The sequence below is a fragment of the Pteropus medius genome, unplaced genomic scaffold, assembly GCF_902729225.1.
Source record: "Pteropus medius unplaced genomic scaffold, Ma_sr-lr_union100, whole genome shotgun sequence".
Classification (NCBI taxonomy): Eukaryota; Metazoa; Chordata; class Mammalia; order Chiroptera; family Pteropodidae; genus Pteropus; species Pteropus medius.
Genome location: NW_024349797.1, coordinates 16,464,709 through 16,476,967, shown reverse-complemented (window position 1 = coordinate 16,476,967; position 12,259 = coordinate 16,464,709). Strand labels below are relative to the sequence as shown.

General features: G+C 39.7%; 1 protein-coding gene across 1 annotated transcript in view; it reads right to left on the bottom strand.

Moving 5' to 3' along the window:
* The window catches only part of UNC79 (unc-79 subunit of NALCN channel complex), a 214,070-nt gene that overhangs the window by 61,507 nt on the left and 140,304 nt on the right, over positions 1-12,259 (bottom strand). Inside the window, exons 30-33 of the mRNA XM_039884084.1 lie at positions 11,687-11,849; positions 9,155-9,304; positions 7,341-8,561; positions 2,153-2,260 (exon numbers count right to left, since the gene is read on the bottom strand). Coding sequence (XP_039740018.1) covers positions 2,153-2,260; positions 7,341-8,561; positions 9,155-9,304; positions 11,687-11,849 — 1,642 coding nt within the window. The remainder of the gene's footprint in view (positions 1-2,152; positions 2,261-7,340; positions 8,562-9,154; positions 9,305-11,686; positions 11,850-12,259) is intronic.

Sequence of the window (12,259 nt, the reverse complement as noted above, 5' to 3'; positions counted from 1 at the left end):
ATCAATTATAACATTATTTTTAATGTAGTTAGCATGCTGTTTGATTCATGGTGGTCATGGTATGTTTAGCTACAAAATAATCAGCTAATAAACTGCTCAAAAGAGAAGTATGATGAGAACTCTTGGGTCTTGGAGTCCATGCTGACGGAATTCATGGAAATGACTATGCAAACTAATATGAAAAATCTCTGATTCTTTTGGTTGACCGGTAAAATTCACAATTTTATGAGTCATTGGAAAAGTGCAGCTTCAGTAAAATTCATAAGCAGAAATCTTTTAGAAGATTTAACAAATTTAAAAATTAGCAGCATCTATCAGACTCAAAAAAGAATTGAAAACCTCTCGTGATTGAATTTCTCCAATTCTCACTTGTTTTTAAAGACAACGGAATTCCCTGTGCATAAAAACCCTTAATGTTCAGCTCAGTGTATAGGGAATCTAGCGTTATGCTCCCAAGAACACAACACCAAGAGCCATCTAATACCTGCTTTTGATGAAGAGGAGGAGGAAGGCAGAAATCTAATGATGTGCCATACTAGATCCAAAAGGGCTAGGTTCAGTCGTGACTTTAGGATTATGATACATTTATTTTATGATAAAAAAATTAAGTAACACTAAAAGAAAACTGACTTAGTTCTCCTGACTATCTCGAGTTACACCCAACTTGGAATTCTAACTACAATTCACTATCTTTTTTTTTTTTAGATGACTCACACAAATTGGGAGAAGAAAATATGCTTTCACGATTTTAGTATGTGGACTATAATATAGTAATTTTATGTTATCAAACAGATTTTTTGTGATTAAAAAAAAAAAAAGGACAACTAGATTCAGAACTAGCCATTCTTCTTTGCTACCAAAAGGGCAAATAACTGTCACTTGGAAACTCTTAGAATTCCTATAACCTCTATTGTAGCGGAACTTGAATTATTCTAAGGCAGGGTGGTATACTAAAAAGAGCCCGGGCTTGAAAGTCAAACAGCCCCAGCATTGATTTCTGTCTCTACTACTTGGTAGCTATATGACTTTAGGAAAGTCTTCTAGCCTCTCTGAACCTCTGTTTTTAAATCTATAAAATGATGTCAATAATATCTGCCATGCAATGCCAGTATAAGGATTGAATAGAAAACTACTTGTGTAAACAACTTAGTGAAGCGCCTGGCACATGATAAATGTTAATAAATGGTAGCTATTGTTACTATTACAACTGTAAACTCCTTGAGAACAAAAGGTGTCTTATTTATTCGCATCTGATCCCCAGTGTCAAGCACAATGCCTGGCACCCAGCAGACACCTAATAAATAGTAGCTGAATGAATGAATGCATGAATGAATGAACGATGAAGATGATGATGTTGTTCCATACTACCAGTCCAGCATGTAAGTTAAGATCTTTATCTGATTTTTCAGGATCATCCTCATTTCAAAAGAGAGTCAAGTGAAAATTAACCAGCTTCTTAACTACATGGAACACAAAATATACCAGCACACAGCGGTACTTGCACCTGTTTGTATCTCTGATTCCTGCTGAGAATTTCCCATGCTAAAGTCTCTTAATTGCCTCCACTAAGCCCTTATCTTCACCTCAACGTAACTAAAGCTCCTCATGACAACATCTAGAACTAGCAACGGAAGGCAGTTTCAAAGTAGCTGTCTCTTATAGAGCTTGTAAAATTTCATGCCATTTTTACTTTCCGATCCAAAAGGGCTAGGTTCAATCATGACTTTGGGATCATGATATATCGGATATGTTTATTTTATGATAACCCAGATAAAATTTTGTCAGTGATATAGATGATTATTTTTAACTAAATAAAGGTGTTTCATGTAAAATTCTACCATAGACAATGCTTTTCACTTGCCCCAAAAGCAGTTCCATGTTTTATGTTTGAGTTAGTAATATATAATATTATTTTATTGAATGATGACATTCAGTGATTATTCCTTAATAAATGAGGGTTCTTGGCCAGTCAGTAACCATATTGATTTATCAGACACTTGAGGTGTTGACAAAAAGGGTCTCCGAGAACACATGACAGTGTCACCTAGGAAGCTAACATAACATTAAAAAAGAAAAAAAACAATAGCAAGAGTGTGAAGATTGAAAATAATGCTGCAGTAATGTTCTAAAATTAATGTACAAGAAATCTTACTTGATATTGAGGAATGACTACTTGTTTCTGGCACACCTGCTTCTAATGTAGGGGCAGATGAGGATTCTCGTGGCATTTCCAAAGTCGAAAGTCCTTTAGTAGAGGGGTCTACAAACAGAAATGTTATTTAAAACTCAGGATGCTGATTAAAAGCAAGTTCAAGAACCCTTTCCATATCTTTTTCCCTCTCGCTTAATGCACTCATTATACTTACGAAATCATTATATACTATTACATACTTTCTGACCCTACTAATTAAATGGAATTATATACACACTAGTTTCAAAGTTCCATGGAGAATTGCTTGTACATTACACTCTGCATATGTGGATATGCCCTTCAGAAATTAATGACAGCACAATTACAGAACCAAAACTAGGCATGCTCACACTGCCTTTCCTTGAGCAGGTCACTTAATCTTTCCAGAACTGGATTTCTTTTCATCTAATACCTAAAGGTGCTTACAGTTCATTTTACCTATATCATTTCACCATTCCACCTTTGGCAATTTCCTCACCCTCATCTACATCTTTATATATACAAAAAATTCCTCCTCCAGTTAGGTTAGATTTCTAAGATCACATCCACCTCAAAAAATACAAACAAAAAAAAACTGGATCAGGTGACACTCATGTAATTCCAGAGCACCCCATCTTTAATCTCTCCCTAACCTAACACACTATTATGTAATTTTCTATCTACTTGTCTATAACCTTTGCTAAACCATAAGTAATTTAAGAGCAGGGACTGTACCTGACATGAAATACTTACTCTTAACTCAGATTTTATATTTTATTAGTTGAACGAGAAACAGACTGTATCCTTTGCTTCTTCTATTTGTCAGATGTATCTAAGGTAAAGTATTTTTAGCATGTAATATTGTCTTATTAATCTATCAATAATGGGAAATAAGTTGCCCCACATTATACTAGGTAAAGATTATCCTTTAAACCTTTTCGCAAAGTTGAATGGTTTATCATAGCGAACTGCCTAAAAGTCTTTACAAACCTCCTTGCCATCTTAAGCTGTGTCATATAGTGAGCAACGTGGAGTCACCTAACGGGCTTTCGTGACTCTACTATGCTGTAATTCAGGGATGCCCACCCTAAGTGCCTTCAAGTTCTTAAGCTTAATAATGTCTCCTTCTGTCTCATCATTTTCTTATGGTCAATCATTTTTTCTGGCAACGGAGCAAGCTACCATACATACATATGATTTAAGTATGCAGATGCTAGTCTATTATTGGATGATCGCAAAACTTGCAAAACTGTCAGAAATAAAAGCAAAATTGATCCTAGATGAAAGCCTGGGAGAAAATGTTTTGAACATTGATTTCAAAACATCTACTTCTGATTTTCAGAGGTCTTTCTGAATAGATATAGTTGCCAGATTAATAACTTCTTGATAACAAAAAAAGTGTAATTGTAATAATGTTTCCCAAACTCTTAATAAAGCATAAATAACTACCCATGTTAAATTATCTTAGTCATTAAGACATTAAAGATTGGGTTATTATTTTTCTCTTAGGTATTATCACCAAAGCACTAGCTAAAAAATTGCATAATTACCTCTCTGGCCCTTATCTGTTTTATGTATGCTGCTATGGCATAATAATCCCACCGATACTGTAGAATGAGAAAGCTTAAAATGAATTTTGAAGAATTCTTTGAAAAATACTTAAGACTTTAGAGTTTTGGTATGCTTATTAAAATCCTCGGTGTATCTTTAATTTTAAAGAAATGTCATTCATTACTGTAGGATAGTTATAGATAATCATTAGTGTACCGAAATTTTTTAATCCGGGCAATTTTGCTCAGTCTTAAATCATTTTATGAAGCCTTCCACTGGTATGCAGTTCAAGGCAACACTTATTAAATGGAGCTATACACTTAGCTTTAAATATTTCTGTTCAATTTTTCATAGTGATGTGCAGAAAATGTCATACTATTAATTCATTCATTCATCAAATATTTTCCATCACTCTATTGCTGATACAATCAACAAACAAACCAAACCAAAATCCTTGCCTCTGGGAGCTTTCGTTTTAATGGGAAGAGACAAACAATAATATGCATAAAAGAAAATAAATTCTTGTACTTTCGAAGAATCATTCTTTGGAGAGGAGAAACAGAGGAGAGAAAGAGATTGCAGATGCCAGGTGGGGTGGAAGGATGGGGTGTAGTCCAGGCCTCACTGGGAACCTGACGTTTGATTAAAGAATTAAAAGAAGGTAAGTGAGCCAAGCAGATAACTGGAGAAGACACTGTCAGTCTGAGGGAACGGCCGGAGTAAAGGCCCTAAGGTAGGACTATATAGGGTGTTCGAGAAATGGCAAGAGGCCACTGTGGCCGAGTAGAAAAACCGTGGAGAGCTGAGCAAAACAAAGTGAGAGACCTAGTGAGAATCGCCATGTAAAGCATCCCAGGAATTTAGAGGACTTGAGCTTGCACTATTAAAGAAATGGGGAGCCGTTGGGGGGCTTTAAGCCGAGGAATGGTGTAATCGTGTCTCACAGGATCACTCCGGCTGCTGTGTTAGGCAGATAAGAAGGCAGGGAGTATTTAGGAGGCGATGGCAGCTGACGCAGGTGAGAGGTGACGGTGGCTCAGACGAGGGTGGGAGCGGGGGAAGTAGTGAGCAGGGGCCAGACTCTGGGTATATTTTGAAAGTAGATTAAGGTGACCAGATAAAATGGAGGACATCCAATTAAAATTTAATTTCAGATAAACAACAGATCATTTTTTAGTACAAATGTGGACCACGAAATATTTGGGAGATGTGGCCCTAATTCTTTACTCCTCCCTGAACCATGCCCTTTGTCATGTGACTCCGAAGTTCCTTCCACTAAAGAGGCAAAGTATACTTCCCCTTTGACTTCGGGCTCAGCCATGTGATTTGTTGTGGCTAACCAAATGTTTGCGAGCAAAGCATGACCAAATGCTTGAAAAGCGTCTGTGTAATTGAGCTTGTTCTCTTCCTTCTCCATGAAAAGAATATTCCCAGGCTTCACAGATCCCAGGAGGAAACTGACCACCCAGCCAAGGCCAGCCCGGATGAGCCGATTCCCAGACGACCAAGAGATGTGCAAACCACATAAAATGCTTATTGTTGTATATTGCTGAGAATTTATGCTTGTTACACATCATTATTCCAGCAACTGATAGAATCGTCTCAGCATACGGACAATATGTAAAACCATAAGACTGGATGAGTTCACCAAGAGAGTGAGTGTAGACCTTGGCAAGTGGAGTTTGGGTGAACTAGTGGAGAGGAAAGCTTCGCAGGAATGATGAGTTCTTTTTAGAAAGAATAGGATGGAGATAGTAACAGTATAGACAACTCTTTAAAGAGTTTTCCTAAAAAGGGGAGGAGCAAAACGAGATTTGAGATATGAAGAACTTTTTTTTTTTTCTAAGAGAGAAGTGACATTATGTTTGTATGCTCAAGTCAAGGATCCTTTAGAAAGAAAAAAACTAAGGGAAGAGAAAGAGGGGAGAATGTCTGGGTCTATAGCCTTGAGTGGGTAAGAGACGTGGAATCTTGTCAATATGTGGAAAAGCTGGCTTTAGACGGGAACATAAAACAGAACGTAAGACAGCCCCAGCGAGGAAGGCCAGGTGGATAAGTTTAGACGCTGGAAGCCAGGCAGGTGAGGTGATAGGAGGCTGTGGAAAATTCTTCTGATTACATTAAATAGGAAGAGGTATTGAAAGTATAGATGAATAAAGAAAGCAACACACATACACCCAAAACATACATACTACAATCTATATATCATGTATACCTACCCTGTGGACCTCATACGGTTTCTTATACACCCATCCCACAGACCTCTATCCATCCCTTCTAGACCACCGCCTTCCTCCATCTATATGCAGATATTTTCCTGGCTCTAAACAATTAAAAGATATCCCATTTTCCCTAGAAACCTTCTTAAACTTTCCTGTTGTTACCAGGATCTTTTTCTTCTCCCTGCCTGGCTGGAACACGACCTTTCCCAAATACACTAACAACATTCGTTCAGCAGATTTTCACACAGCACCTTTGAGGCACGCGGCCCTGTCCTGTGAGGTAGAAAACCACTGGGAACCTGAGCAAATCGAACCTGAGGAAACAGCCGGGCAAATCGAAGAGCCGGGGCCGTTCTCTTAAAGTGGCTTTTGTGTGCGGTAGTGGGAGAAGCGGGACTAGCATCGTGACAACAGCCCTGGCACTGCCACTGCCTGGCCGTGTGACCTGCGGCAAGGCACAGCGCCTCCTCAGAGAACCAGTTTCTTCTTAAGGGAAGTGAGGGGTTATGCTAGAGGTCTCTTCGATCTTTGCCAGTTCTCAATGTTCTAGAGTCTACACATCTAATAAAATAGGCATCCCTAACCAATTTCATTGTTTTTGAAGAGTCACATTCTCTTTTCTAAGATCTGAGCTGAGAAACAAAGATATGTTCCATCAGTATGATGGTAATCCTGCATTAGACTGTGTTTTAGGATGAGGGACTCTCGGCTTGCCACTTTGGCAAGTTATCCTTCTTAGAAAGAGTGCCTCCAAAAAATGGCACTCGAGGCAGGAAATCCACGTGCTGTGACAACTTCACCATCAAGTGGTGTCCACAGATTAGGGTCTCAGTAGTAACTGGGCTTTTTCTTTCTTTCTCTTGGGTCCTGAGGGCACACAACGCCCACCAGATTGCAGATATTGGTTAAAATATATAATCAACTGTGTAGACCCTAAGCGATTATACAGTCAATTCTTAATCACTCTAAGCGCTCTTTTTAGTCCTTCAAGTTTATTCCTCTTTTGGACTATATCATAGCTCACTAAAGTATAGCAGGAACAAAAAAAAGAAAGAAAGCAAAAAGTTCTAAATAATGACTTTTGCGGACCTAGGAAGGCTAAAATGATATGTGGAATATCTTGACATGAATTAACCATTGCGTCTCATTGCCAAGGATGATCAAGAATTGACTGTACTTCAGAAACAACACATACAGAAACATTTATGGAGCCAATAGAACCGCGTCTGAATCCAACACGCCCGAGTAAGCAGCATGGATTCAGAGTGATTATGAAACAATTATAATGTCACTCTCTGACATTATAAGATTGAGAGCTGGGTCAGTGCCAAGACCCTACCGAGTAAGATGCACAAACTTGAATGTGAGGCTGGGACAAAGAAGAGACGTGAGCTTACCTGGATCTTTCTGTTCTCCCAATTTATCTAGAATGTTGAAGGAGATGTCAAGGTACTCTCTCTGGATGGCACTGACAGCAATCTTCCTCTGCTTCCTCTGCCTGGGGACGATCTGAATCTTAAATTCCGATTCCTCGGCTCCCTCCTCTTCGACCTTCCTCTCAAGAGTCTGTTCCGTATCCGATTCAGCACTGGTGTCGGGCTTCTCGCTTTCTGTTGGGTTCTCAGCATCTTCAGGGACTTTGAGGAGGACAGTTTTTGCCCCTGAACTTGGCATCAGCCCACCCAGCGTATCTTCCTCGATGCTGGGCTCAGGGTTATCGTCCAGTGATGTCTCGGGAAGAGCGTAGGCCTTCTGAAGGAGGTCTCGCTTTTGTTTAAGCGTGAGCGGGCTGCCGTAGGAAAACTCGTGCAGCTCCTCCTGCTTTGATAATTCTTCAGCGTCTGTGGGGTCTCCCAGAGCTATGAGACTGGAGTCCTTGTCGCCTGCCGACTGATTATTTCCTGAGTCCTTAAAAGAAAAGTCTTTGGAACAGTCCTCCACGCTTACTTGCACAAGGGGAGTTGTGCTCAGGCTGAGGACAGAGGGGTGGCTGGGGATGGAGGGCGAGGAGGCAGCATTTTTACCAGAGGCACCATCATTTCCTTGGTCCATGGTCTCCTCTTCCTCATCACTCTCCACTATTCGGAGAGGGGGGAGAGGTTCAAACACGAGAGAGTCGCTGTCAGATGTCGAGAGCATAGAATGTTTTTCGGGCCCAGATGTCGAATCTGAGGACAAGTCTATCAGGTCTAAATCCTCTTTAGGAGCAGGCTTTATCGGAGAATCGACTTTGACCTCAAACGTCTCCATGCAGTTTAACCTAACTTCCGGTATCACAGGCCTTCGCATCTCCTGAAAACCTCCCGCCGCAGAGTTCTCGGGGGCTTCGGCGGTGTCAGGCCTCGTAGCGGAGTTCTGTCTGGGACGTCCGTGGTCGTGCTGTCTTTGCGTGATATAAGCAGCCTGGGCAGGAGGCTTATCTATGTCACACCGGTCTATGCAGGACTTCCTACGGTGCTCATCTAATGTAAACAAGAGGGAGTCTGCATTCCCTATATCAAGAGATTTTTGTTTTAAAGAGCGCAGCTTTTTTTTCTGAATGCTTTCTTCTCTCACACAGTGTAGAATGCTGTCTTGTACTGCGCCCGTTTCTCTATATTCAGCCAGCTCTATTTCACCTGATTAAAACAGAAAAAGCTAGTACTGTTTTACTTGGAGATTCCACCATTTTTTTTCCCCTCATACTTGGGCATACGATTGGCATAAATCATAATCACAATCCCAGCTCCACCAGAAGGCAAAACTGACCTTCTGGCCAAGTTTTTGGAAGGTTCATTCTAAATTTCAAAAAAAAAAAAAAACCAGAAACCTTTGGCATGAAAGAACCCACAATGGCAGTTTAAGATCATATTTCCAAAATCAGGCTTCGGGATAATTCCTCAGCTCTGTTCATTTGTGCACAGGAGAGGGGATCACTTTTGGCTGAGGCAGATCTAGGAAACTGTGCTCAAATTGTGTGGAAGAGAAGCAAACATCTTGCAACAAATCAAATCAAGCAATGGCCCTCTGGGACGATCACGACGTTAATGATGTATCTGTCAGTTCACGTATATATATAAACGCGTCTATATATATACTGTTTGTGCATACATATATATAAAATCAACGGTATTAAAATGTGTCGTAACATAATAAAATTAAGATTTCACCCCAAACAAATGGTAGAGTACAACATTTCTGCATAAAATTACTAAGAGGAAAAAATTCATACTTCTCTGAACATTCATCTCAACCGGCTGATATTTCACCATTTTGCTGCCGCCTATCCTTTTCAATCTTGCAAAAAAAGTTTGAGACTCTTTATTGCAGGGTCCAGTAGGTGTATCATGAATATCAGATTCATCAAAAACACTATCTTCTTCTAATTGGGGAGAGAAAGTCAAAATTACACTTACGAGGTTATTCTCTCTTAGGCTGTGTCTACACAAGCATTTCAATGAAAGCATTATATGGAACAAAATCCGCGTGGTTTCTACACCAGCCCGAGTCTAGGCAGGGCTAGGTATTTCATCCAGGTGTCAAATCATCCATATGTTGAACAGAGCAACCTGTTAAAAAGTTGCTGCTCATTTTCCCTGTGACAATTGGCAGCATTTTCAAGAGAGGCATCTCAATATTCCAACAGAGGCTTCATGCAGAAACTTTTCCAACGCACTTAAAACCAGATAACACACACGTGTCAAGAATCTGTGACGCAGCTTGAACGTCCCTGCTTTTGGCGAATTTTCAGGCTAATTTGGCAAAAGAAAATTAAACAAAATGAGTAGACCTCGCCGTTTCCAAAAATATATGCCTTCCTGGGATCTGAGAACTGGCATAGACACAGCCTAACAGTACATGCACCTTATGCTTTGTGAATGCAAAATACTGTACTCTACACTTGGTAATGAAACACACAACACACAGAAAAAGCTTAGAAAAGCCACTGGTCATCTCAAAAGCTCCACAAATGATTATGGACTGAAAGAGTAAACAAAAGAAAAAAACAAAAAATAACATTTTTCCCTAGTTAAGTAAGACTCTTCTCTGAGGAGTTTGCCACATGTAACTATTATGAATCCCAAAAAGAATTTTTGACTAGTCATCCTGAGGCTCCGTAAACAAACTGGTCACTTAGAGTGCCTGTCAAGCGTCTTTTAGGTAAATCAAAGATAAACCTAAAAACGTATTAATGAGGAAAGGGTTGCTACATTGCAACCCCACGAAGTTCACTTAACAAATGTTCTTTCTTTAGAAAGGCCACATACAAAGCAGCAAGAGAAAAGGCTACTAAAATGTACTTAATACCACAATAAATAGAATTAACCTACTATTCGAGTTGAGTATCACTGAAATCTTAGCATTTGGCCTATATTTATACCTAACTATACGACAAAATGAGGCTCAGGTGTGATTATGCTTATTTAAGATTTCTTAACTATATGAGAAATACAAGCTTAGAATTAAGTTTCGATCCTGTCCTAATACACAAGAGTCTACAAGTAAGTGAAACTTGAAGCAGATATTGGATAGACTAAGAATACTAATCTTCGTAAAATAAAAAAATAAATGTTAATAATCAAAATGGATACAAAACTCCCCGTGAACTTCCACAAAGATGAGAAAGCTTATCAAATTCTGTGTTTCTGGGGAGATGCACTGCAGTGATCTGTTTTATTTCTTTTTTCCTTTTTAAAAATATACTCCTTTGAAAAATACAGGTTTTTGAGGAAATGGTTATTCAACTCCCATTACATAACTTTGAAGTAATTCCCAAATGCACTGAATGAGAGAAAGAAAGATTTCAAGATGGCACCTCCCATCTAGCAAGGTTCATCTGGGATTGACCCAAATACTGGGCCCACATTCAGGATATCCATAGTTTAACTGAATCTACCTAGTTTCCTAGAAAGTAGGACTTAAGCCGGTAGACCAAATGTTCTTCAGGAAGGCTCCGAATGGTACCAGAACTAAAGAACTTTGCTCTCAGAGTTCCATCTATGGCCAACCTAGACTTGGACCTTGTAGCAATAAACATATAATGGAACGCTGGCTCCAATCCATCTGATTGAGGTATTTCCAGAGCAGTCCTACCAAATCAGATTCTGTTAACACCACCTGGCTTTCTTTCAGAACTGGATTAGATGATGTCACCTTTTACAAATCTAATCATGCAATAACATGCACTAAAGACATACACCTTAGCTCTCAGCTCTCACCTAGAAACATTCAGGCTGTAATTTTACTCTATCTAAAGTCTAATTCCACTATCAATTAAAAAGTGTCGGTGTTGGAAATCATGTAAACCTATGCAGCAAAAATATTTCATTTCGGTTGCCTTAAATCAATTCCTATTGAGTAAGGCGGCCAGGAAAAAGCACTTCAGCAAAGTCAGACTCCATTCAAATCTGTGAGCACAAAGTTCAGGAGCAAATTAGAGGCTGACAGGCGCCGACCGAGATCACCTCCATCCCGTAGGAAAAGGCCTACGAAGTCTCCTTCACCAAACAGCAGTTTTTTACCAAACACCAGTTCTTAGGAAAGAGACTTTAGAAGCATAGCATTTATTTCTCTTGAATGCTCATTTAAAAAAATTAAAGCAACAACATCTAGGGGGAAGTCGGAAAATTAATGAAGCGCTAAGTGATTTTTTTCGACTCCAGAATCTCTGGGGGCGCTCCTCTATCTCCTAAGAAAAACACTGTCCAGAAATGTATTACGCATTCGAGGCAAGTTCGGGATAGAATTGAGATGTGTAAAGTACCTTTCTCTTTTTCGCTGTATCTGCTTACGTTACTGTAGTCACTGTACAGAGGCCCTGCCGCAGCGTGGGGCTTGCAGCTGTGGTACTGTGCGTTCAGTGTATTGACTGTTATGTGAATCAGATGCAGCAGGACCTTGCTGATGTCACAGTCTCGGTATGGGTACTGCTCGATAAAACGGAGGGAGAAAAATATACATGGTTATTTCGAAGGGTATGTGCTCCGCTTGATCTTGCTACATATTTTTCTCAGTATTTCTTTGGGATAAAAAGAAACACACAGAAAAATGAGAACATAAATTCCTCTCATGGCCTTATCTTGACAGGGGACAGTATTCCCTGCCTTCCACACCAAACTGCAGACGCATGCCAGCTTGTAGTTACAACTCCTTTCGAGAAAATTATCTGGTTGGCAGTATGGCGGTTCCCAGAGGGAAAGGGGAGAGAGGGGGAGGTAGAAAAGGGTCGAGGGAGTCAAACATATGGTGACAGAAAGAGATCTGACCTTGGGTGGTGAACACACAAGGCAATATACGGATGACGTATTATAGAATGGTACACTTAAAACCTATATGA